This window comes from Anastrepha ludens, chromosome 3, assembly GCF_028408465.1.
Source record: "Anastrepha ludens isolate Willacy chromosome 3, idAnaLude1.1, whole genome shotgun sequence".
In the NCBI taxonomy this organism is placed as follows: Eukaryota; Metazoa; Arthropoda; class Insecta; order Diptera; family Tephritidae; genus Anastrepha; species Anastrepha ludens.
The window spans coordinates 120,153,042-120,181,010 of NC_071499.1; the positions used below are offsets into that span (position 1 = coordinate 120,153,042).

At 39.3% G+C, this 27,969-nt stretch overlaps 2 protein-coding genes across 5 annotated transcripts in view; one reads left to right on the forward strand and one right to left on the reverse strand.

Annotated features, from left to right (window-relative positions):
* Positions 1 to 862: 862 nt before the first annotated feature.
* Positions 863 to 24,449, reverse strand: LOC128858916 (serine-rich adhesin for platelets). Of its 4 annotated transcripts, none has more exons than XM_054095495.1 (13): positions 24,346 to 24,449; positions 21,231 to 23,217; positions 9,794 to 10,519; positions 8,097 to 9,722; positions 7,777 to 8,006; positions 7,375 to 7,715; positions 7,065 to 7,303; positions 6,746 to 6,936; positions 4,776 to 4,937; positions 4,208 to 4,681; positions 4,006 to 4,144; positions 2,187 to 2,560; positions 863 to 2,107 (listed from the first exon to the last, which is right to left on the reverse strand). In XM_054095495.1, exons 2-13 carry the CDS (start codon positions 22,443 to 22,445, stop codon positions 1,879 to 1,881), a joined length of 5,946 nt encoding a protein of 1,981 aa, XP_053951470.1. In that variant the 5' UTR covers positions 22,446 to 23,217; positions 24,346 to 24,449; the 3' UTR covers positions 863 to 1,878. The 4 variants fall into 4 exon arrangements, with proteins under 4 accessions (XP_053951470.1, XP_053951469.1, XP_053951468.1 ...); XM_054095494.1 differs by having other exon boundaries at positions 24,277 to 24,440; XM_054095493.1 differs by having other exon boundaries at positions 23,339 to 24,440.
* Positions 24,450 to 26,328: 1,879 nt separating this feature from the next.
* Positions 26,329 to 27,969, forward strand: part of LOC128858917 (fasciculation and elongation protein zeta-2) — a 73,096-nt gene continuing 71,455 nt past the window's right edge. Inside the window, exon 1 of the mRNA XM_054095497.1 lies at positions 26,329 to 27,357. Within this exon, the coding sequence (XP_053951472.1) occupies positions 26,825 to 27,357 (533 nt within the window). The 5' untranslated portion in view covers positions 26,329 to 26,824. The remainder of the gene's footprint in view (positions 27,358 to 27,969) is intronic.

Consider the following 27,969-nt stretch of genomic DNA (forward strand, 5'->3'; position numbering starts at 1 on the left):
TTCAATTTTTGTAATTTAAATTTTTTTTAACAAAAAGAGAAAAGTTTTTTTTATGGAAAAAGGTTTAAAGAAAAACGCTATGAACGTACTCCCCAATCCAATAGTTTTTTGATAAGATGAGATAAAAATGTAAATTTTTGTTTTTTATAAATAATAATTTATTTTTTTATTTGAATTTTTTTTATTTTAAAGTTTGTTTTGATTTAAATTTTAATTTTAATGTACTTTTTAGTTTCAATTGTTTTTTTAATTTTAATTTTAAGTTTTTTTTATAGAAAACGTTTCTCCCCAAACCAGTAGTTTTTTGATAAGATAATATAAAAAATGTAAATTTTTATTTTTAATAAATAATTTTAACGTTGATTTTACTTTCAACATTTTTTAATTTTAATTTAATTTTTTTTTTATTTAATTTTTTTTTAATTTTAATTTTTTTTTTAATTTTAATATTTTTTTTTTAATTTCAATTTTTCTTTGTAATTTTAATTTTCTTTTTAATTTTAACTTTTTTTAATTTAAAATTTTCTTTGTAATTTTAATTTTCTTTTTAATTTAATTTTAATTTATTCTTTAATTTTACTTTTTTTTAATTTCAGTTTTAATTTTAATTTAAAGTTTTTTTTGATAAATTTTTTTTTATGTGTTTTTTTTTAATTTTAACTTTTTTTTTTAACAAACAGTAGACTCGCCCATAAAATTTTTAATTTTTTTATTACCAAAAAATTTTAAGTTTTTTTTATTAACAAAAAATTTTAAGTTTTTTTTTATAAAGAACGTTAACTTTTTTCGTATTCCAAGTTCTCTCTATCCAAATAATACCAAACTTGCCAGCTGATACAATTTAAATTTATTTTTATTTTTATAATATTTTATTACATTTTAATATGGTTTACATTTTAGTTTGTCATTAAATAAGTTGCATGCTTATAAATATGTTTTAGGTTATGTTTATATTTGTCTGTTGATTTTATTAAATATTTCTACTCTATGTTTTTATTTGTATTACTTTTTTTTTAACAATTTCATGTATTCAAGGTGGTAAGTTTATATTTCAAATAAAGTTGTTTTTTTATCATTTATTATTTTATTTTTTATTCCTTCTTTAAATTCCTATTTGACTAAAATTTGTTATAATTATTTAGGAAAAACGAAATATAGTATTAGACATTACGTGGAATGCCCACAACGGCGCACAGTTCTTAGCATAAATTTTAGTGATTCGCAAAAGTTCCATAGCGTTTTTCACACGTCTCATCATTTTAGAAATTCTATTTTTATAAGAAATGTGTTTGTATTGCATGCATATTTTCTGAATACTTCATTTCAACAAAGTTTCCGCATACATGTCGACACCCACAGTCTATCTCAAGCTTGCTTTACGGCTACTCTTTACTTATTCAAGGCACTTTTGGCAAACATTTACAAAATGTAAATCCCGAAAGTGTTGCACCTACGCGAAACGTTGTTGAAAGAACAGTGTGCAGAGTGTGTTTAAATTACTATGATTATGTATAAGTATATATTTCTTACATTTGTATATGATATTTAGAAGGACATTTTTTTTAATCATTTGATTACAATAAAACTTAAATTAAAATTAACAAACGCATTCAACTAAAAATAAAAGCAAAACATACAGCGGCAGCACATAGTGTAAACAACGAAATATGCTACGATTTTATAAAAACAAAAAGAAAAACCATTTACTTTGCTGTTTGTTACATTTTGCTTGGACATTTTCATATATTTAATTATTTGTAATATTAAAAACTAAATGCTTAAATTACTTTACAAACATAAATTCCACACTTAAAACCATACTTTTTGCAAAAACAAAAAAAAAATACAAAAAAAATATAAATTAACTATATTACTTATTTAGGCAGCGTGACCATTTCTTAAATTGCTACTACTTGCCGCTGCATGAGCGCTGACTACAACTATCTCAGGCGCTTGCTGTGGCACGCTGAATGAAACCGGTGCGTTTGCTGGCGCAGCATCAGCGCCCCCACTTGGCTTGGCCGCCGCATAACGACAAGCGGCTGTTAGACATTTGCACGAGAGATGACGATTTTTGAATAGCCAAAATGTGTCGCCATAATCGAAGCTGTTGGTGGGAGAAGCAGAGATCATAAAAATACAAAGGAATAAATAAAAGTTAGATTTTTAAATTTATTTGTACGCACCATAGCTCTTCGGCCGCTTCAATATCGCGACAGGCGAAAAATGCAATTTTCGGAAAGCGATAATCCTGATGTTCGAAAAATACACGCACCGACACAATATTCGGCTCGCACGAATGATTATAGAAACGACTGACATTGCCAAAGTAATTCGCATCGATGCAATGGCCATTTTCCAAATCAAAGCAATAACTATCGTCAGTGCGTCGATCGGCTTCGGTATTACTGAGTATTTCGCCGATATATTCGGAGACGAAGGCGCCCTTGGGAATATGTACCAGAGTGCGTACACCCCAACCTTTAGTCGGATCATTACATTCGAACACTTGCAGTGGTATGCGTATGCCATTTTGTACAATACGATTTCGACAAGAGAGCTAAAGGGGTAATGGTAAAAAGTTGTATAGTTGAGGGTAGAAACAAAGATGAAAAATAATTTGTATGTATGAATTACATATAATAAATATAATAAATTAGAATAATTGGTTTTACGGAGCCTACCGTTTTTGATAATGAACTTATGGAACAGTTACTCTTCTTCGGTTAACTTCTTTGATCGATCGTTTACAATGGCTTACGCGACAGTTTAATAGGACAAGGTTTTGAAACTGAATTTGAACTTTGACCGGGTCGGCATCGGTCACTATAATTTTTCTTCTTCACCCGTACTTTTTTTTCTGACAACTCTCCCTAAGAGACACGACGATGGATTATTTTATGTCGTTGTTGTTGTTGTAGCAGCTTACTAAACCCTGTGAGTTCAATCTAGTTACCGGTCGTTTTCGTCTAGCTCATCTAATGGTATACCCAGGAAACTTGCTATTTGGACAATTTGGATCCCGAGGAAAAGTGGTGTTGGCTGAGTGAGTTTGGTGGGGCATGTGAAAAGGTGGTTAGTATCGTGCGGGATACCTTCACATGCTGGACAGATGTTTAGTATGTCGGGGTCAGTTCTGGATGGGTAGGAATTTAACCTGCTATAATATCCAGTACGTAATTGTGGCAAGGTTACGCGGATCTCTCGGGGTAGCTGGAGCTCTTCATCTGCTATGGGTGGTGGTTGGACTACGATAACGGCATTCGGGGGTCGGGAGCTTAAGAAGGTGGTGTCTTCCAATAAATGTCGTGTATGGTCTGTCTAAATACTGTCCAGTCCAATAGTTGTCGATTTGTTTTGTCCTGAATCTCATCGGTCTGGAAGGCGGATCAGGTTCTAGCAGGTGTCTATAGGAGTGAAAGCTAGGGTAGCACCCGAGTAGAAACTGTTTGCTGAGCAGTTTGTGAGTCGCCTTGACTGGCAACATTTGTGCCTCATTCTGTAGATGTTGTAGGGGGGGGCATCAAAAGCCATCCTGCGGCTGCCCTGGTTGCAGTATTACTTTCAATTGGCGACCACAATAGCCGAATGGGTTTTGTGCGTAACTACCATTCGGGAGTGTGTAGGTTCGAATCTCCGAACATAAAACAATAGCGGTCGCCCTCTGCCAGGCAATGAGAAACCTCTGGGGTATTTCTGCCATGAAAAAGCTCCCCATAAAAAACCACTTGCCGTTCGGAGTCAGCTTAAAACTGTTGGCTCCTCCATTTGTGACCAGATTTATATCAGACCAAGGACTGTCACTCCAACAGCATTCCCCGTAATTGTATGGCGAATTTTTATGCTGCTACAACAAGAACAACAACTATTATTTTACTTCGCAGACAAATTCTAGGTTTCGAATTCGCAGAGACGTGAAGGGCTGTCTGTTAAGCCACATCCACGAGGGGGAGAATGCCTTAAAAATGCAATTGAAATATTTACTTTCTATATTTGTCGGCTCACCTTATTGCAACCGCAGACATCGTTGCATTCGAATATGGGTACTGGATCTTCGAAATTGAAATCGGCACACAAACGACCTTCAGCGGTATACCAATTCTGTCCAGATGCCTCCGTGCACTGACACTGCGATGAAATACAGCTACAAAATAACATAACAAGTAATTGATAAACAATTCAAACAATTTTCACTAATTTCGTTTACCCATCTAAACACGAGCAGATGCGCATCTGCGCCACCCGGTAATCGATTGGTGTACAATTTTGTAATATTATCGATTTTTTTATATATTTCAAATCGGGCAACATAATCTCATCGGATTCATCATGACTAATAGAGGCAGCCGATGTTGACGATGGACCCGCCATTTCCTCATTGCCACCATTCTGCTCAGCGCCAGCTGCATTGCCGCACAATTTCTGCTCATTGCGCACCACCTGAATAGGACGCCTTTCACGCCCATTTGATATGTCATCGCAAACAATGCGGCTGCGTAACCCCGAAGGACGGAATGTACGCATCTGCATATTGAAACCGACCGTACGCGCACACTCGGAATCTTCGTGTGGTATACAATCGTAGGGTAGTTCGCCTGCTTTGTTCTTCACCATTAGATCGGCGCCGTTAGCAATAAGTGCAATACACAGGCGGGTAATGGAATGACGACAGGCGATGTGACTGATGGAAAAAAGAGAGAGGGGGAGAGAAAGAAAAGTATTAAAATATTTTGCTTGAAAAGATTTACTAGCGGATGCTAGTGAGGTCCACTTACAGCGGTGTATCACCATCCACATTTTGCACATTACAGTCGGTGCTGGCCTGCAACAACATTGTAACCGTCTCTAAGCCATTGTTATGCAGCGTGGCCCAATGTAGAACGGTGTTATTGTCATTATCGCAAATATTCGGATCGGCGCCATGATTTAGCAAGAGGCTGGAAGAAGAATATACGGAAAAGGAAATATCAGAAAATGTTGTTTTATTGTTTTTTTTTAATTTTTTCTTTTTTTTTTTTTTATTTGTTTTTTTTAATTTTTATTTTTTTATATTTTTTGTTTGTATATATATTTTTTTTATTTTTTTCTTTTTATTTTGTTTTTTTTTTGTATGTCCGAATACTAAAAACACTCCCCCCTCGTTTGTTTTACTGTTAGATATCATATATATATTTTTAATAAATCAAAACAAATTTCTTTACTTATTATTTCTTTTTCGTTTATGGGTTGGTTTTATTTTTCGAATTTTTATTTTATTATTTTTTCGTCTCAGTACCTCATTCAGACTCAGTTCCCTTACTAAACTCAGGATAGATCTGGATTGGATTGAGCTTATGTGCCTTTCTTCTGGCTGCAGCTGGCCGAGATATCTCAACCTTCTGCCCGCTATAGCGCCATATTCAAGGAGAAGGTGCATTGGAGTCTACTGGGATTGGTTGTAGAATCGAGAAGGGTCAGTGGACCATATTCCGATCATGTGCAGATGACTACGCAGTCTGCAATGGCCTATGGCAATGCCCATGACCAATTTCGGTTTATCCTTAGCATGGTTATGAGTCTCTTAAGACTCTCTTGGTTGTAACCTACAAATAGAGATTTCCCCTGGCGTAGCCCGATAGTTTGGTGCCGGTAAACCTCTCTTAGGCTTAGCTAAAACACACCTAAGCTTCTCCTTGATGGTGTATTGACCCATAGCAAGGAAGGGCTCGGGTGCTATTATTGACGAGACCGCAACCGCAACCTCTCTCGCCAATGCGTCTGCAACTTTGTTCCCAGTTATACCGTTTTCTTCTGGGACCTAAATTAGACGCATACGAACATTTATCTCTACACAGATAGACAGATGACGTACATCTCCACTAGGAAGAACTTGGAAAACCACCCATCGGCACAGATGGCTTGCTTCCGGGGCCATATATTCCAGAGCCTATGTCTTCTGGTGTATTCAAGCCATCTGTGCAGCAATGCAGGTGTAGTGGAGTACACCCCTGGAGTTTCCTTTCAAATCCAGTTTAACTTATCGTCCAGTTCACTTCTGAATTCGAATTTGTTGACTGTAGTGATATCATCTCTGGGTAGCTGGGTAAGTGGGAGCTGCAGCCTCAGCAATTCCATGCTTTTAGATGGCATCACTTTTCCTCTCCCGAAGCCTTCCCGGGTAATATTCAATAGAGTACGCTTGGCTGATTTCTGAATAACTACATATATGAAGTGGTGTCAGCTCAAGCATCACCTTCATCGCCGCTATATGGCAGGTCCGCATCGCCCGCGTCATGCACACGCATGCTAAGCGCTGAAGCTTTGTTAGCGCTGTCCGCACTGTCGAGAGAGTGGCTATCGGGGTCTAAGCGACCGCTCCATATGTTATCATTGGGCTTATTAGCATGATGCGCATACATCTCAGGATTTTTGGGCTACAGGCTCAGAATTTTCCTGATAGACGTTTGCAGATCATGAGAGCCTTTGTTGGTTTGGACAAGGTTGCTTCAGCATGCTTTTCCAGTTAAGCTTGGCCTCCAGGACAAGGCCAATATACTTAACTTCGCTGATCAAACCAATAGCAACCCCGTCAATGCTGATTTTTTTATTATTTTTTTTATTTTTTTTTTTTTTTTTTTTATAATTTTTTTTATAATTAAAAAAAATGTATTATTTTTTGATTACTTTTTTCATTTTTTTTTATTTTTGAAAGTTTTCACCTTTTTTAAATCCTTTTACTTTTCTCTTATCTTATCTCACCGCTTACCTCACAATTTCCATGTGGCCCAATTCCGCTGCCCACACCATAGCCGTCCAGCCGCCATCGTCCTGGGCATTAATAAAATCCATAAAACTTAAAATACTGCGACATGACCTGTAACTGTCGATAATCAATTGCGTCGCCTCAAGGTTACCCAATTTGGCGGCAATGTGCAGACACGTTATGCCATCCAGACCCTAGGAAGAATAGACAAAAATATATAATAACAATAATTTTTAAACTCGGCGCTTTCCCATGGGAAAAAATATTTTCGTTTCAGAATACTTCATAAGGGTTCAAAATTTAAATTCAGTACCACTTTTACCTTTATTGCCAAATCGGCGCCGCATTGTATGAACAAATTGAGTATATCACATTTATCGCCCAACACGGCGCACATCGCCGCTGTGCGCAGCTCACGGTCCAACATATTGACAAATTCCTTAGCATAGCCTTTACAAAGGAGCAGAAAAGCCATCGGCAAAGTGCCAGACAGTGCGACCAAATGCAAGCAAGTGCCATTGAGAAATTCGCGCATTCGCGTTTTCACATCAAAATCGGAGGCTGTACAGAAAAAATCAAAAAATATGAAAGCATAAGTCAAATATAAGAAATTATTTTACTGAAGCACCCACCGAGTATTTCAGCAACGCGCTCGAGATCATCATTTTTCACCGCATAGTACATGTCACGTGTCGAGAATTCCGGAATGGAGCTGCGTGTGCTGCCAACGGTGCCACGTCGTCCATCTCTGCTGCTCGGCGCCCGGCCGCGCAGCACTACATTCATCACGGACTCGGGTATGAGTTGTTCGAAATTAATTTGAAGCGGTTTCGTGTGCTTAGGCGCTGCACTGGTGGCAGCGGCGTCACTGCTAGTTGAAGAATTATTTACAGCGACACTCAGCGACGCAATGGAATGGCCATTCGGTTGGTGAGCACCGCTCAATGTAGGTAACGATATTTTCAAAGTTTTACTGTAAATAAAATTACAAAAAACGCTGTTATACTAAGAAAAGCAATTAGCATGACTTTTACCTTTTGGGCGCTCGCTGACTAGGCAAGAATACAGGCAATGTTTGGCATTTCATCGATACGATGGAGGTACGTTCTGGCGTATCGATGCCGCAATGCGGACACTTCAGCACCAAAGTGCGACTATTGTAGGTACTCGCCGGCTGTTGTGGATCGATGGGACTGCTGAGTATGAATTTCTCAGCGCATTCGTTGTGGAAAAAATGTTGACGCTTGCAAAGCACAAATTTACCCTAATAAAAAAATAAAGCAAAAACCAAGTATTAATTTTTATGAAAATTCGAAAAAAAATATTTTCAAAGTATATCCGACCATCTTCTCACCTGAGTACAAAACATGCCACAACCAGCACAGCAGTTGTGCGTACGCAAGCGCTTCTGGTGATCTTCGCACAGCACCATGTAGCTGACACGCTGACTTGGACGCAACAAATTGAACACCTCGCCACTTAGCTGATTGCTGCAGCCCACTTTTTGCTCTTCAATATTGTCAATGGCCCAACAGTATGTCGTTTCGGGCGTATTGCGTGTGTAAAATTGTGTCTTCTGCTCACAGTAGCAGATCAAGCCGCGTTGCAGCTGTGGATGCTTGGCAGGCGGTGATGGCATTGGCATGGGCACCACGGTGCCAATAGCGTTGAGCGCGCTTGCTGAGACAGCTGCACCTGTTGACCGGCTTCTGGGCGATTGCAGCTCTTGTGACGACTCATTAATTTCGATTACCTCCAGCGCTGGCGCTTGCAACGATTGCTGCTTGCTACCACTCGCGCTCGCACCCGCACTCGCTGTTTGTTTGTGTGTTGTTACGTTTGTTTGCTTTTCTGCAACATTTCTTTGACGCGCATGCGGTTTACGTCCAGCTTTTACGCTAATCGGAGATACAGTGACCGCGCGTGCAGGCGCCGCCGCCACCACCACTGATTGTTGCGTTGCCGCTGTTAACATGGGTGTGGTCTCCTTGGCCGCGCCACGTTGCCGCAATGTGTGACTGCGCCGCTCCACCTGCACACGCGTGGTCGGCACAAACTCCTCATTGTCACTCAAGCTATCAACATCGCTCGCTTCTTCACTGGTATTGCGTCGCAAACCCAGCTTCCGCAAATTATTTTCCTTCTGTTTGGCCAACTTGCGTAACTGCTTCTTGGTTAGCTTACGTTCCTCCGTCAAACGGTTCGCATGCCATTTGGACGCCTTGATTTCACTAAGGAATTTCTGCACATCCGGACAGCGCGGGCGCGTCAATTGAGCTTGTTTCTTCGCCAACAAAGCGGCGCGCGAGGCCTCAATGTCGCGCAGCAGTTTGGCACACAATTTCTTCTTCACAGAATTCGTGCCGTAAGCGACTACTTTCTCTTCGACCACCTCTGCGCGCTCAACCTTCTCGGGCTTTGGCTGCTTGTTGCCTGCCGATTGTTGCGTTTTCTCCGCTTCCGCTAGGCTGCTACTAACTGCAGCTGCTGCCTCAGGGACGCTTGCGTTTTGCAAACCGCCACCGCCATCCTCCCAATTATGCGCCTGCGTCAAACGCACAATATTGTTCGTTTCGAATTCGTAGCGCAGTTGACTGTTCTCAAGTATTTTCGTGGTTGGTTTAATGCGGCGCTGTGAGCGTTTCGGTATGACCGCATAGGTGTTGTGGGCGCCGCGCTTCGTCGCCGAGCCAGGCGGTGTTTGATCGCTGCTTTCGCTATTCGCGCCGCTTGCACTAGACTGCGGCTTTTCGAGCTGCTGCTGTTGCTGCTGCTGCTGGAGTAGCTGTTGTTGTAAGTGATGCAGTTTCGACTTGCGTCCCCGTTTCTTCGGCGGTGTGCGCTCCTCCGCCGTAGAAATGGGCGATTTCTCTGCATTACTAGATGATTCTGTTAAACTGAGCGGATCAATGAGTGTCAATGGGGGATTTGTCGCACTGGGTACTGGTTCGATTTTGATTTCCTCAAGGGGTGGGCCCTCCTAAACGGCGCATGCAAAAATATATAAATCAATACAAGCTTTAAAATAAATATAAAAATACTGAAACCTACCAGCTGCTTGTTATTCCCGGCAGGCGTTGCACTGACATCCGAACGATTGCCGAGCCGCACGCTGCGTCGCATTCGCTTGCTGCCATCGCTATTGCTAGCCGTTGCGCTAGCATCAGAACTGAGCGACAAGTCCTTGCCGCCATTACTATCGCCGGCATCCGTCTCGATTTTAATCGCTGGCACAGTAACAACTACAGTACCTTCAGTGCCGTTAGTGTTGCTGTCTTCGACTTGTTTGCGCCTACGTCCTACCGGTTTGCGCTCTTGCGCCATCGTAAGCAACGCCGGCGTTGTTGCTGGCAATTGTTGCTGTGGCTTCAATTGTTGTTTGCCCTCCTCCTTTGCCAATACATCCAAACTTTGTTCGAATCCTTCCATTGTGACAGTAATTTTTCTGCCGCGACCACGTCCACGTTTCACTGGTTGCAGCTGAAGTTGTGCTTGTGCTGCAGCAGCTGCTGTTGCGGCCGCGGCTTCAAGCGCACCAGCTGCCACTGTAGTTGTAATAGGCAGTGCAACATCGTTACTTGCAGCAACAGGAACTGAATTTGGTACCGTCTCCTCCTTTGCCGGAAGTTGTATTATTGTTTCATCAATTTCCACCTTCGTCAATGCTTTTGTAGTGGTCTGTGGCAGTGCTTCGCTAAAAACGGCAACCTCGGAAAATCGACGTGCTCGTCGTAGGCGACGTAGCGGACTGACGCTGGCCGCGCGCACATCGGATGTCTACAAATGAAAAGGAAAGGAAATCAATTTTGTGTTTGTGTATTTGCGGCGTTAAAAAAATCTAGAAAACCACTCTACTCAAATTGAGTGCAAATCAATTCTTATTACATTTCAGATTATATTTTAAACCTCATTTAAATGTGGCACAAAAGCCTAAACGTTAGAGCCCGAACAAATACATCAAATCAAACAATCACAAAAATTATACCATTACTGCTTTACTCAGGTGTTTCAAAACTCAAAGCTCGCGCTGCTTGCGCTCTTGATTTGTATGTACATACACTAGCGTTGGAAAAAATTGCACCGAAAAAGCAATACCTACCTAAGGCCACTCAATAAACATTGTGAGGAACGTTCGAAAATTACCTGCGATATTCTCTACGAATACCAAACTGAGAGCGAATTTGCAATCAGCCTTCGTAGTATACTGAAAATACTTTCGAAATGGGTAAAAAAAAATGAGACTCATAGCAACAAGAGTGAAAGTGACTTATTTCAATGTTTTGGTGGTTTTGCGTATTTTATCAACTTTTTTTTGAAGGCTGACAACTTTTTGAACGAACCCCGTATGGCCAAAAACAAACTGTGCGTGTAGCGTAGTACACATAACAGAAGTGAAACTTTCAAGGCAGACAAAGAAAGAGGGAGACATGAGAGAGAATGAGAGAGAGAGCGAGAGAAAGAATGTGTATCTAAATAAATTCACAACATTTGCAGAGAATACAAATAGACAAAATTTACAAAGAAACGGAGAAGGGTGGTCGACCGGTGTAGGTAAACGCCGGACACAAACCGCGCACTACTCCGAGCGTATATCACCCGCCCAAACGCAGCGATTCCAGGACCGCAGCAACGGCACAAATTACCGCAAGGCCAGGAAACGGAAACAAGCGCCAAAAAGTAGGCAGTGTTATTTCTCACTAGAAATTAGCAACCACAAGGAAAAACTCAGGAAAAATAGCTTAAAGTGTATCTAACATATATATAAGGTATAGCTCTCTCTCTCCTTTTCCTCCGCGTTATATCTTTTTTCTCTCTCGCGGAACGTTGCATGGCCTTGAAATTTTACTCCATTCTCGCTCATCCATCGACGCCTAAGAAGTTTCACTTCAAAAATTTCCTTTTTTAACAATGGGTCAAAAAATAAAATACTGAAAAGAAAAAAGTCTTTTTTCGTTTCCGTTTTACACGCTTTTTAAAAACACCCAAAATACACGATTTCAAATGAGGCGAGGTCCCTAAAATAAAATATATTAATATTAAATATTTTAAAACCAATGCGGATGATGAGTTTGTTTGAAAATTGCCTAAAAAATATTTTTTTCCTTGTTCACTCCACTCGGGAGCATAGGGCATCGACAAGACTCAGTCTTGCGTTGGTTTCGTTAATTTTTTTTGGTTTTTGGCAGGGTAGGTGATTAGCCTGCCGCTAAAAAAAAATAATTATACCTAAACATTAATAAAATATATTTTTCTTCCATCAATAAAAAAAAATTATAGAAATTAGAAAAAAAAAGATACATTTAGGTGGCGCTAGAGCCGCGTCTGTTTTGGTCGAATCCGAAAAAGCGCGCCAGCAGTTTCTTTCCTGCGCTCGCTGGTGCCAGTTAGAAATCCCGAGCGCTCACAGGTCTTGCAGCACTTCATCCTTCCAATGAAAATGTGGCATTTCCCTTCTTCGTCTTTCTTTTTGGGGTACCGTGTCGTAAATAAAAATGTATAACCAATAAAAATTAAGCTTAATTCGAAAATTGATTAAGAAAAAATCTCCTTTTTTCACGTTGCTAAGATTGTGTGCGAATTTTTGCTTTCGTTTCTTGTGTTGTTTTTTGTATAATTGAACTTGGAGCCTTCTAAATTCAATTTGTCAGATTAGCTACAGTTTTGAGATAACTGAATTAGAAAATTGGCCTCGGGCCACTTCAAGCTCATATATAACTTCAAGCCCTAAGCTTCTTCTAAAAAATATAAAAAAAATTATCTGCATTTTAAAAATATTTTCATTCCCTCGACTTCCTTTTATGAATTCGTTGCCAGGCACATCATGAACCGATTAAAGCTTCTCGCTGCAACAGCGCCACTTGCTTTGTTTGTAAACGCAACAAGGAGAAGGAGTACGCACGCAGAGAAGGTTGAAACATCCAGCCGGAAGAAAGGCACATACGCTCAGTCCAACCCAGCTCTATCTTAAGTTTAATAAGGGAACTGGAGCTGGATGAGGAACTGTAATGAGTAGAGAGCACAAAAAACCATGAGGTCGAAGTGCAGACCTCCAATTAATCTAAACGCAAACCAGGCACATTTTTTTCATTGTTCTTATTACAAAACAGTGAATTATTGATGTTGAGGGAGCTCTTTGGTTTTGCTCACATAAACTCACTAGAAGGAAAGAAATAAACTGTTCGAGAGGACAGACGCTTTCGCTCCGCAAAGAAATTTTAATCTTTACGGTCTTTTCTGAAAATAAACTCGAATTGTTTTCAGAATTAAATCAAGTTTATCAAAGTCCCTTTGAACGGTGTCGTGCCAGAACAAGCGCCGTCTTTGGCGCTGAAGCTTTTGACAACTCAATTTTCTCCACCCACTCAAGCACTCTACACTTTACGAAAAATCGGATTGATTCCTCTAAACATTTTTCTCCGTTATAATCTTCCAAGTCTCTGTTTCCCACAGAAATTATGGTGAAAATATATAAAATGAACAAATAGGCATTTATCTTCGCATTATTGAAACATTTGTAAAGTAGTTACGGCGATCTACAGCCGAGAAGGCACACGCTAAGTCAGCGACTGCAGGTCAATCTAAAGCCCTTGCTGTCTGGCAGGTTTAAAGAATATTGTTAGCTTCAAAGCGTTGCGGGATTAGTATTCAATATTTTTTAGTCCAGCAAAACCAAGTCTCACGTGAGTATCTATGCTGTCACCACTGTCTCTTTTCGTCTCTGCGATCAATCTCCGGAGATATTCAATACAAAAAAGCCCTTTGACGAAGTAGCCCTTTGGGATTCTAGAACTTAGAACTTCGATGTTTCGCAGCAATGAACAAAAGGTGGGAAGCCCCATAATTTTTCAGTGTCGCTGGCAGTTATCAATCTTCTTCAAGCTTTATAAAATGTTTGGGAAAGAAATATCCAGGGTAACTGCTATTTTCACAAGTTAATAACCAGCTTCTCAGGTTCTCTATGTACGAGACCAGCATAAGAAACACCTCTCTGACTGAAAAGGTCCAAAGAATTCGTGTTAGTAATTAACACGCCGACATTTTTGACCTTTTCCCTAGGCCGCCAGAAAGTGGTCGCTCTCCAAGTATGCGATAATGCAATCTTATCAGCGATCAATTCCCTGTTCCTCTTTCAAGAAGTAACTGGACAAAAAATAGCAGTTACGGAATTTCGGAGGCAGTTGGTAAACGGGTTGGCACAGCGAGTAGATGAGCAATTTCCACTTCGGTAAGGAATAGTTGTTCATAAATTACAGAAAAGAAAGAAAAGAGACGTCCATAAAGTTCGGAAATAGTGTTCTGGTTGTTATGATGCAAATTCAAGAATGTTTGGGTCTAAGAAAGACAAAAATTTCACAAAAAAGTTGTCACAGGTGTAAATCCCAGCCACACTTTTGCCTGGAATGCTTCAATAAAGCTCATTAAAAGTATATTCGACTACATTCATTCAGATTACATTGAACTTTTAACCACATGCCGCGCCATTTAGCTCGACGAAACTCGGGCCCAAGTTTTACGCGTCACCGCATGGTAAACAGATCAGACTGATGCGCGAGATGGTGATGTACAGATAGAAACTAACATTCAATACAGGCTCGTGATGTTTATATTTGATCCATCTATCTGTACACGACCTCGGCTCATGATATTTACCTGTGGCCCGACGATCTATTCACGAGCCTGGCTCGTCATATTCATGTTTGAGCCAAAATTTTCATCACGAGCCAGACTCGTTAAAGCACAGCAAGGGGTTAACTTTAATACTGTCGGCCGCACGAAAAATGTAACGACACACCCACACGGACCGAAGCCGGACACAGGAAAGTTTCAAGATAATTTTCGTTCTATACTCAATTTTCATTACAGGTGAAATGGAACTCACGATAAAACAAAAACAAATTTTCCCAGACTTCTGCGCATTTTCAACATTAAAATTGAATAAATTTCATGGCACTTCCATGAAACAATAAAAACTTTCAAAATTATAACAGTTACAAAGCTTCAGCGATTACCATACACCATTTGTTGCTATTTCCCCAACCGCAACTGTACAAAAGTATGTTAATACATATCTATGATGTGTGTGAGTATGAAGTGAATGCATGAATGTATGTATGTATGTATGGATGTATATGTGAATGCGAATGAATATACCGCAGATTGTAGAGATAATAGACGGCAAATTAAACATTGCAAGCTTACGACATGAGGCAAAAAGTATCGAATAAGGGAATTTCCTGAACTAACTGCATACTGATCTTTATGTTTATAATATACAATATATAAATATATATATGTATGTATGTATGTATGCACATACGTAGGCAATACTTTAAACAATTCACTTAAAAAGCATTAAAATCGTTTAGATACCAATAAAGCCAAGAGCGCAAGCAATAGAAAAAGCGATTTGATACTACAAGTTGTCACAACAATAACAACAACAGTAACATGAAAAATTTGTGAAAATTCACATTATTAGACAAATAACTGATAATTTTCGAGGTAACAGCAGCTACTCAAGCTTTTGAGAGCGCCAAAACATGGGGAAATTGTCGCATGTGGTTGTATGTTACTGTATTTCTCTTTGTTTTCAAACAAATTTGTAAAGCAAAAATATTGAAAAAATACACGGTAAGTAATGTGCCGAACAAAGGCAAACGGGAATGTGGCAGTCAAAATCAAAAGCAAATCTAAATTTGCAAAAGCACAACACAAAAAGTCAAGCAAAATAGAAAACTTTAAGAATTACATATACGAGTATAAGGAGAATAAAAGCAACAACAAAAAATGTTAATTTATATATTAAAAAATAGTGTGTGTGTATATGTATGTATACGTGTATGCATGTGAGTAATTTTTTATATAAATCTTGAAGTGGTTTGCCTTTTTTCGGGGATGGCTTGGCGAAAGTTGACATTTTTAGATTTTTTGTTCTTGTAGTTGTTGTTACAACAGCATTATTAATGATGAAACTGACAAAAAGCTAGCAGGTATGACCAGGATAATCAGCCTTTTTGAGTATTGATGCTACAACAACAACAACAACATCAACAACCAGGATAGTCAATTTTGGCCACTTGAATGAGTCCGAACCCTAGCCGACCTGGCACTTTTATATAAAGGGTGGTTAAGTTTCAAGGGTCGGTGTTGATTTTGAATAAAATACAATTTTTTTAGGAAATTATTGTCATTTCTCTTTATTATGATAATATTGGTATGGCCCAATTACGTATGGAACAAAATATCGGCCAAATGGCCGCCGCGGCACACCTCCATCCGATGGTCCAAATTTTCGATGACGCTGAGGCATAATTGAGGTTCTATGCCGTTAATGTGCCGAATTATCTCATCCTTTAGCTCTTGAATTGTTACTAGCTTATCGACGTACACCTTTTCTTTCAAATAACTCCATGGTTCACATTCAACATCGGCCCTTGAAATTTAACCACCCTTTACTTTGTCAAACAAAAAAGCCAGTTCCTATTCTTGCACTGTGTGTAATTTTAACTATTTTCTTAAAAACAAAACTTTATTGCGTATTTTATTAAATAAATATTTCCAAAAAAATTGTTTAATAAAAACATCCAGCCAGCATGGCGCAATAGCGCTCGCCCATCAGCGTAATGTCCGCTTCTTTCCCATTTCGAAAGAAATAAAAACCGATGGTGCCGCCAGTGCTGGTTTGAAAAAATATTGATTAGTTTTTTTTATAGCCGATTCAAAAAGCAAATTTTACATGGGCCACCCTATATCAAATTGTCCATTAGAAATGACTGAACTACGCAAATACGCAAGAAGCTTTTCTATTCTTGAAATCTAAAATCTGAAATCGAGCCTACGATTTGGGATATACTGGCACTATTAAAATTTCTCATCATAAAAATTCCTCATTACGTACAGTCCTTACAACCGGAGAGCTTCAAAGGCCGCACAAATGTGAACGCAATGTTTCATAAATTTTTCATTTTATTTATTTTCATACATTTATTTATTTTCATTCATTTATCTCTATACAAATATCATCCCAATAACCGGAGGCTATACTGTTCAAACACTTTCATAACAGTTAAAAAGTCCTAAACAAGTTTTTGTTGCTTTGTTCTAAATATGTAGGCCGTATACGGTTTGCCCAAGGCGAATCTATTAAAGGTGGTGTTGGTAAATTAGCTGAGTTGTTTCTTCTTTCGCCGTGGCCATGTGGCTGTCAACTCAGAATGAATGAATGAGGCGAATGCATTATTTGTTTTCTAGTTCCTCAATACTTTGCTTTGACAATCAAACGTACAGAACATTGATGTTGGTCTAGTGCCACCCCCTTCAATGAATGCGCCTTGCGTTTGCCATATGTCGTTTGTCGTATGTGTCAACAGTTGGTAGTTTTATGTGGTTCCCCGTTTTACAAATGCCATTCATATTTGTTTTGATAAACATGAAATTTGATATTCGATGAGGCAATAAAATTTGTTGCGAGTTTTAATCAACTTGTCAAAAAATACTGAGAAGCTTTTCCAAACATCAAAAAAACGAGAGGCATTTTGAAAATTACTCCCCCGCATTAAGCAGGTAGCAGCAGAAAGGCAAAGACCACCAGGGAAAATTAATGCATTTTGTTTTTGCTTTTTGCCCCAAGAATCTATGGTATAAACAAACGCTATAAACAAAAATTGAGAGTTTAATAACTTACAGAAAATGTCACAAATTTTGACCGTTTAGTTGGTCTCGAAAATAAATAGAAAAAAATGGATATTGCAATCCTGTTGCTGCTATTTGTTTAATGTGCCTTTTAGTTAAGAAATTAAATATTAGAATTGTACTTCATCTAGTTATACTCGGGTATGCAGATCAAAAGTGCTTCAATATAAGACCCACAAGGATACAAAGGAAAACAAGGTTACTGGTGGTGTTCACTAGGGTTCAATACTAGGACCCCTGCTTTGGAATATGATATACGATAAGATATTGCGGCTCAACGTCCCGAAGAAAGCCAGCATAGTAGACTTTATTGATAGACGATATTGCAATTGTGATCGTAGCTAAGCATCTATGCCAGATATCTGCACTAGCCGATGTGACCGTATATTTATGGGTGGATGGCTGAATTCAATGGGGCTTGCCTTAGCTGAAAACAAGATTGTAGCTATTCTTGTTAAAGGCAAAAAATAGTGAATATGTAACCTTTAATACAATATTAAAAAAGGCGTTGTTAAAACAAGAGCCGCCACCAAGTATCTGGGTATCATATGAGATGAGAAATCCTACATCTGTATTTATGCATTTCGCGCAGTATCTGAAAATGCAACTCTGGTTGTTACAGGCCTACACCCTATAGACCCAGCTAAGGAATTTCGAATTTCCTAGTGAATTGACGCTACTTGAGAATTTCCGTAAAATCAAGTTGGCCACTGGGCACACTTGACATCTGCGCTGGAAGTGTTATCAAAAGGACTTTAGACTCATAAAAGTGTATAAGAACTTAGTATAACAACAACAACAATAATAACAACAACAACAACGTTGGAAACGTTTCCACGACAGTCGGTTTCCTTTACCTTATTAACACGGATTTATATCCGGGCAGGGACTGCTACTCTGGCAGGATTACCCGTACATGCATGGGGAATATTTATGCTAGGTTAGGTAGGCTGACCTGCCTGGCTGAAAGCCATCACATACCAAAGTGATACCAGATGGAGCTTGACCCTTACGTTTCCTTGTACAGGGTGGGCCATATAGCGTTTGCTTTTGGAACCACCTATTTTTTTGAGAATGGTAACACAAATGGCATGTCAAATGTGTTCATAATTTACTTAAAGGTTTGACATTTACGAAATAGGAAGATATATGCTTGAACAAAATTGGGAAATATTGAAAACCTATTTCCAAAGTGGTGAGTCTTCTTCTTCTTCCGTAAATAAATAAATTCCGTAAGTAAATGGCGAGCGTTACTGTGACATGCTCAACGAGTTTTTGTTTCCAAGAATTGAAGAGGATGACATGGACGTCATTTGGTTTCAACAGGACGGTGCAACTTGTCACACTGCTAAAGTTACACTCGAACTTTTGGCTACCGTTTTTGAATTCCGATATCAATTGGCCGCCTCGGAGATGTGATTTAAGCTCGTTGGACTATTTTTTGTGGGGAGCCGTTAAGGACAAATGCTATGCGAACCATCCAGAGACGATTGATGCTTTAAAACACGAAATCGAAGTTGCCATTCATGAAATTGGAGCCCAAACAATCGAAAATCAAATTTTACATGGCCCACCCTATAGTAGGCTTCTTGTATTAAGCCTGCGTCTTTTGCATATCTAAGTAAGCTCTGAAGCTCTAACCCCGAGAGACATTCTAACCTCTCATATTGTAGAGCTCCTAAACATTTAATTCGGGTTCTAGCTAATGCAGGGCAAAAGGTGTTCAAAAGTTTTCCTCTCTTCTAGTTCATTGCAAAATCTTCAAATTTATGCTATTTATGCGTATTCTTCTACTGCAATAAGTGCGCCAGAAAACGAAATCATTTTCGAAATCCCTTTAACCCTCCGTTAGACACCTTTTTTAAAACCTTCGGTTGAGTACCCGGGTCTTACCTTTTTTCATCCTGTTCGAGGATCTTTTTTAAAAGGTTACATCCATAAATTGATAGAAAATCAAATTTTAGGAAGCTACCTAGAAAATAATTTTCTTAGCTATAATGTAAATATATTGAATTCACGTCCAAAGTTGAAAAAGTCTAATCAGAAAAGTGTGGCCAGACCCGGGTGTCCAACGGAGGCTTAAAGCAGATCCAAAACCAGAAAATATTGTTCAAAATAGTCTTTGGTTGCCAGAAAACTGGAATGCAGTTTCCAATATTGCAGCATGTTTTTTGATCAAACTCAGATGAGCTAAACAAGACAGAAAAGGAACCTTGGTAAGTTCAACTTTGGTCTTGGCCAGTGTGGTCGAAGGGGTGGGGATAATACATATGTATGTGCGAGTATATAAAGGGTTTTCCAATAACAGGTGAATGGATTGCGATATCGAGAGATGATTAACGATTTTTTATGACCGGAATTGGTCGCTATTGATCTGGATAACGTTTATTTTCAACAAGACGACGCTACGTGCCACACAAGCAACGAAACCATTGATGTTTTACGGGAAAAGTTGCCGAACCGTGCTGTCTCTCGAAGAGGTGATTACAATTGGCCACCGAGATCTTGTGATTTAACACCTTGTGACTTTTTTCTTTGGGGCTACGTGAAAGAGAAGGTCTACGTCAACAGCCCAGGGTAGATTCAATCCTGAAAGATGGAATTCGTGAGGTTATCGAGGACATAGGGCAGCCACTTTGCAATTCGGTTATGGAAAATTTCATGAAAAGGATATTGTCCTGTAAGCGTGGTCGTGGTGGTCATTTGCCTGATGTTATTTTCCACTATTAACGGCATACCTACCTCTATATAATGAAATAAACATCCGATCATTTACATTAAAAAATAACATTTTTCTTTGAATATTTAAATAACACCTCTTATTGGAAAACCCTTTAGTATAAAATGGTTTTTGCTATTTTTCATACAGCCCGTGTAGTCCGGGAGCCAGGAGTCGATTTTGGACTGCGTTTTTATACCGTTAAATTCTTGACTATACTTGGAATTTGGCTTTCATGAATAACGAAAGTGAACGTCAGCTGGCGCACCCGCGGTGGGTGTGATTGTGGGAGGGTACGAAACGTGTATGTTATGTATTGTTGACATTTAGTAGTAAAAAAAAAAATAGTCAACTGCGCCGTAGAGGGGGAAAATACGTCAGCACGTACCCACCGCTATTGGACCAGGTAACGGTTGGTTTCGTCAATCATTGGATGGCGTCTGCCTTCAGTATTAAAATCAGTCGGCATGAAATGATGAGGTAAAAATGACCCCTGGCTCCCGGACTAGTGAAACAAAGGTCAGCCTTTTATCTCTCATCTCGGACCAGTGGATTGGCCACCAAGATCATGTGATATCACACCTCCGGACTTTTATTTGTGGGGTATGTAAAGTCTAAATGTGCTTTGTGGATAAACCAGCTTCGATTGAGATATTGGAAGCCAACATTACTAAAGCTACTCACGAGATACCGACCGAAGTCCTCCAGCGCGTGATTCAAAATTGGTGTTTAGACAGTAGGCGAATTACGGCGTAGTTGCGGCTAACATTTGAAAGGGATTATCTTTAAAAAATAAATATCATGAATGATTCTACACTAAAATACTATAGATTGCCCAATAAATTTGTATTTTCGCTGTTTTATTTGAATTTAAAATCCGATACATCTAAATTGACCAACCTTTAAATCCTTAAGTATATCTCTATCCTCCTTACTTATGCTAATTTGCTTGCTCACTCTTTGATTCTTTTAACCAGTATTTAAATTGCTCTTATACTTCTTATGTATTTTCGCTCATGTCTCCTTTTCCAATATTACAAATAGCTTTGCAAAAAGAACGCCATTGCATGTACTTACATTTTTATCAGCAGCAGCATCACTGCTGTCGCCAGTGCTATCGCTTGTTTTTTCACTCTCATTCCTTTTTGCCGCTCCCTGATCGTCATTGGTCGGTGCACTGCCGTTACTGCTGCAGAGGGCGGATATTTTGTGCTCACCAAGCGGTAACTGTATTTCAGCCGTAGTTGGCACATTGGCTGCTGTTGTTATTATTGTAGTTAAAGAGTCATCAATCGCCAATTCACACATTGCACTATTTGCTGCTGAAGCCACCAATTCCTCATCGATATCCTGCTTTATTGCATCCAATTCAACCAAAACTAGATCTGCTGCATCTGCCGTGATAGTAGCAGCAACCAATGTAGCTTCTGTAATGGCATTAGCTGGCAGCTGCTCCGCTTGCATAGGTACAATATGTTCCAGTTGGGCATCGGCGGCCACCGGGACAACCTGATTGCATGCACGTTTTGTGTCCGAGACGTCATCATGACAGTTATCTTCACACTGACCTTGAGCCAGAGTGCCAATGCTCGCATTGCTGCTGCTGTTGTAGTTGCTGCAGTTGCTATTGCTTGTGCTTGTATTGCTGCGTCTCTTTCTGCTTGGCGTGTCATCACTTGTGCCAGCAACAGCTGAGGATTCGCTTTCATGCAACGAAGTTTTATCATCGCCAGCAATAGTTTCCTCTTTGCCGACAGTTGACCCACAATTTGTTGGCTCATTTACAGCGGACTCATTGAGCTGCTGCTGCTGCACGTCTTCATCATCTGCCAGCAATGCCTTCATTTGCTCCTCCATGAAGTCGGCGGTAGATGTGCATTCTTCCTGATCGAGTGTTCGTTTATCAAGTGCAAGTGCAGCTTTTTCGCCGGCCTTGTTTTGCACCGCTAACTTTTTGTCACCCTCCTTTAGCAACTGCTCTTCTTTAATATGTTTGCTGTTGTTGCTACTGCTGCTGCTGCTTGTTGTACTGCTGTTTTGACTTTGTTTACCCTCCTGTTGAGTGGTGCTGTTAGCCGTAGATGTAGCCTGCTGCTTGAGTGGTTGTATTTTTCTGTCCTTATCTTTGCATGCGAATTGATTATTCACCAAAGTACGCCATTTCAACGTTTTGTCTTCGGCCAAATCGTGATTGAGCAGCGAACCACCTTCAGCGGTGCTCGTAGCGCATTCAGCATCAAATGTGCTTGACATAGAGCTGAGTAGCGATTCCATGCAATCGGCGGTAGTCATGTTTTTAATGGTATTGGTGTGAAAAGTCAATCTAAAAATTATTGACTTTGATCTTAAAAAGTCGCTTTAATCTTTTTTTTTTTTAATATTTTCTTATTATTCACCGTGCCAATTTGTGATCAAATGTCTTTAATGTGTGGAATTATATTGTATTATTTTGTTCAAAGATCAATCATAAACTCCCAATTACGGAGAGAGCACTGTCTTTACCAAAGTATTCACATTTTTCAATAAGACACAATGAAATAGTCATCCTGGTTTTGTAACAAGCCACTTGCCTATCAACTGGTTGACCATTTATCTAGTTAACCTGAACTAATGAATTTGATTATCACCTTTGTGATCGACAAATTTACTAACATCCAACCGCAGAAAAAAACTATGACCACAGCTGTTTACGCCCAACGCCCCCTCGAACACGTCGCCAATCTTTTTCTACACCAGCATTTGTCGTCTTACTTCACCACAGCAGACACGTTGCGTTAGCTCACTTATAACGTTCTTCTTTTTATCTCATAGATTTTCTAGATTAAAAACACTTTTCTGCAAATATTTCTGATATTTTTTCCGTTTTCACGCTCAATCAATTTTTTACGTGCACTACTTCACAAATCTCTGTGTTCGGCATACATTTTTTCTGCTCTTGAACGAAATAATGCTTTGCTTCTTAGCTCTGCTGTTTTTTCTTGTTTTACTTATCTACACTTTTGCTTATTCTGCTTCTTCTTCGGCTATTAGTGTTTAATATTGCTTTTCTGCGCTCACATGCTTGCTGTTTTTGTAAAAATTAAAAATGTTTGTACTTTTAATTACAAGTTACGTACATTTATTCGAATATTTTGACCTAACAATTAGTATTTTTTCAACTTCTTTTAAATTTCCTATTCACATACGCGTACGTTCAATTTGCATGCGCCAGCGCTACTGCTTTGCTGCTTGCCTTTGTCTTCGTCTTCACCCCACTTCTCTGCACATTTCCTAGACCATACATCATCACTACACATTCGCCCGTCTCAATTTCAGTATAGTAATTTTTTTTAATTATTCATTCCATATTGTTTTTACTTAATTTGTTTAATTTCAGAAATGTCTTTTGCACTTAAATTTCAATAATTTTTTTTGGTTTTTAAATTGCATCATTCAAAGTTTTTCTTCACATAAATCCTTATTGAAATTCTTCAGCTGCTTTTCACACGTCTTGTTGGAACGAACTCTTCTGTTGGCATACTCAATGCCGTCGTATTGCCTCACATAGGCAACGTAACCGTCGCTGCCTTCGTGTCTGCCCGCGACCCATTCGTTGAAAAACCGCTGTTGTATGCTGCCTTCAGCTCTGCAAACAGCGCAGCTCGGCCGCTGTGCTGTGCCTCAATTTGACGCCTCTAAATTTTTATTGACATTATTAAAAGTTCGCTCTTTGCTCATTTCTTTCAGTTGACCACAACTTCTCTTCAATTTTCACGGAACTCCAAATTTTGTTTACCCCCTATCCAACAAACCCCACAAGCTCCCTCCAACAAATATAACACATATCCAACCCAACACAATTAGCCCCTTAACGATTGTTTTGCCGTTCTTGTTTCCGTAGCGTGTGTCGTTTGCAGGGTGTCTTTTGGTTTGTTGTTATTGTTCAAAGTTTCTTGTGCTTGTACAATTAGCGGTTTTATTTGCGCTCTCACATGTACCCACGCTCTTTTGCACTTCCCTAAACTAGTTTGTCCTCGCTCTTTGTTCGCCGCCGCCGTCGCTCTAGCTTTTCTTTTGTTTCTACTGCTCAGCTGCTGCTGCACCCCTTTTTAAAGTTTTGCTTTTATGATATTGTATATTTTACTTTTTTAATGAGAATTTCATATTTTTTATTTTCAAAAACAAGCAGGATTTTCCGGTTTGTTATGCTTACACTTTCATTGGTAAAATTTCACTTTTCACGAACTATTTCCCATCTTTTCCTCCAGCAACTGTTTTTCAGTTCTCACGTTTGCTTTTCCTTTGCTTCTGTGCTTTCGGAACGCAACCTATTTCACGAAAATTAATTACAGGGTTGCCTGCTAGTAAACGAGTAGAGGTCGTTATATATTTAAGCAAATTTTCAAATAAGTAATATCTACAGGTAAAATTCAAATGATATATTTTCTTCAGGTAAAAGTCCAAACTAGAAAGATGTAGAAACAATTTGGCGTCGTTTTACTGCAATATCAACAATCATAAAAAAAATCACACTTATCAAAGGCAGTTCGTGCTAATTACGCAAAAATCACTAACATATGTCAAGACTCAAATTTCGAATTTAACGAATATGAAACTTGACACTGAAAAATAGCAAAAGCTATAAAAATATTCGTAAAGTAAAACAAGCTAGAGACTGAGTCTACTGATTCCTCTTTGAATTGTACCATCATGGAATTGACCAAAGATGCACCACTCGCGATAACTTCAAATAAATAATGTTTTTTGTTTACAAATAATTCGCCTGCATTATACCAATGATGGGAGCATTAAATTCCGAGCGCATTGTCTGACGACTTCATAGTCTCCCACCATATTGTCAATTCTCACAGTCCGTCTCGACAATCTGCTCATCACATGATATTTTAGCCGAATAAAGTTTCCAGCATCACAAAGTCTAAATATGTGCGCTTTCGACTTGTTTTGAATGGATCAAGAGAATACTCAACAGACGTTACCACGGCAGCCGTTTCTACGTTACCTGAACCAGCCAGATTTCCCTCCCGAGGACGAAAGCAAAGGAGGAAAGACAACGCGAATCTATAAATGGTTGGTGCGTGACTACCATTCGGGAGTCCGTAGGATCGAATCTCCGTGTATGAAATCGAAAATTAAGCAGTTTTTTTCTAGCGGTCGCAACTCGGCAGATAATGTCAAACCTCCGAGTACGTTTCTGTTATGGAAGAACTCCTCATAAAAAACCATTTGCCGTTCGGAGTCAGCTTAAAACTGTAGGTTACTTCGTTTGTGGAACAATACCAAGACGCACACCACAAATAGGAGGAGGCCAAACACCTGACAGAAGTGCACGCGTCAATTATTTATTTATTTTATTTCAGCGGTAGACTAGCTGCCGTGCCATTCGCACTTTGGTCGTAAACTTCTAGCTTCAACTTCATTTTGGCTGTGCAATTCGTCCTTTTCTATAACTTTTCTAGTTTCTTTTGTCGTGAAATTTCTATGTGCAAAAGGTTGTTGTTGGCCCAGCGCCAATGCGAATTGAGTACTAAAGTACAGGTCCCTTACCAATACCAAGACTCTAGTCATCCTCTTCACAAACAAGTAATTAATTTCCATTCTTTTTGTTCATTTATTCAAAGGCGCGGACGACACAGCGAATTCGGAAGACGCAACCTTATATTTTATCATCCCTGGTCTAGCGCCACCAATTTTAATGAATGCGCCTTGAGAAAACATATGCCAGTTTGATGTGCTCTCCACATTATCATAACCCTTCTCATCAGCTGTTACCATCAAGCATTTTTAATAATTCTGGTCAATCATGTTTTTGCTTTCGAGACGCACCCTAAAAAATGTATAATACAGGGTAATTTTGCGTTACTAAAGAATAGTCATAAGATAATTCAAAGGTTTGTTGAAATTGTATTTTTATATATACAAATTTATATGACTTAAAAATCAATTCAGTTTTTGATTGTAATTCCTTTATTCAAGGTGTCCATATATTATATAAATATTTATTTGCAAAGTATAATACCTTTACGTGTCATTGCACATACGGTTCCCATTTTAATGTGGCAGCAAAGTCCCTCTGTACCGCGCTGCACGACACACTGTCGGAATGGAGGTGAATTACGCCAAATGTGGTGAACAAAAGTATGGTATCATTTGATGTTTTCATCACTTGATGGACTTGATAGTTTGTTTTTGTTGCTTTGCAGAGCTGAGAAGAATTGGTTGTCGTGTTTCTGCGCTACGCTGCGGTTCAATAAAATTGTGAATTTTCCAAAGGAAAAATTATAATAAAAGTGTGTGTAAAGCACTAAAAAATCGCGAGAAATAAAGCTTAATCAGCTTTGCTCAAATCTATGGCGTGTGCGTCTAAATTTTGTGGCCACAAATAAGAAATATAAATAAGCAAGTGAAAATTTACCACCCCCAGTGAAAAATTGTGAAAAACAGTGCAATACACAAACGAGCATTACGCATAGTGAAAAATCTTTAATAGCATTACGTAGTGAAAAAAGTAAAGTCGTAAAAACAAAACGAAATTTACTGAGACACACACACAAAAATCAACAGCATTAATTTTGCACCTTAATTTGTCTACAAATTTATTGGGTACCAGCAGTAAAAGCGTCAAGACGCCGCCAACAGCGCCAGCCTCACCCCCAGCGGAGCATAAGTGCGTGATGCGTGACCTCGGCACAAAAATGGCCGAGCTGAAATTTGAGGCTCCTTTAGCTAAATTCGAGGAGACAGACGAATGGGGCGGTTGTGACTTCATTACTCATCAGAATACGATCAACGATACATTGAATTTGAATCTGAAAGATCCGGCTATGAAGCAAGAGGCCAAGATGCGCCTACTCGAGGAGGCTGTACGCGATGCGCATGTAAGCAAGAATGGTGTACTGATGACAAACGGCACTGCTACTGGCGACAGAGCTGGCAGCGGTGCAGCAAGTCCCAATTGCAATTCCATGCAGACCGCTGAACTGGGATTGGATGTGGGATTGGCGCCTGGCGATGATGGTTGCGATAAGCGTTCCACCACTGGCGATACAGTGGATAATTTTGCTGAGACTTTTGGCGGAAGTCTCGAGGATTTAGTGAATACATTTGACGAAAAGATTACCAAATGTTTTGGGAATTTCGAAGAGAACGTCGAAGACTTGGCACCGGTGCAGGTGCGCAGTCAAGAGGAAATAATGAATGAATGCCAGTGAGTAAAGAAACTACAAATATTTTTTGAAAAGTATCAAATCATACAATACAACTATTGTGTCCAATTAAATCTATTAGAAAGGTATCAGATATTTTGCGACTTGGTTTGACAGGCTGTCGAATAAGGCGCGTTTTCATCTATTCGTGCAAGAATATAAATGGCAATTTACAAAACTATTAGCCGGTCTAAGCAAGGGGGGGAAAGCAAAGGAGCACAACCAACCAGCACATTGCTAACCCCGTTTTTATTTGCCAGAAAGCTTAGCTTAGAACTAATTAGTTAGTTTTGTTGAGCGCGTTGAAGACACTTTGCTTTCTTTTATAATTAAACGCATACTTTTTATATATTGTATTTACTTCGCAGCAATTCAATGTATACTTTACTCTTGACATCTTTGTCAGCGCCTGCGCATTAAATCCGCCACTACCCGCACGCAGTAAACTGGTATTGCTTGTAGAACCTTTGAGTATGTCTCCAAACAAACAACATTGCACACACACACACCCATCAATTAATTGTTGCCGCTCTGACAAGCCGATCCAAAAATGTACACACACATACACACATACGAGTACTTATTTATTTGCTTTGTTTTAACTAACAAATTCA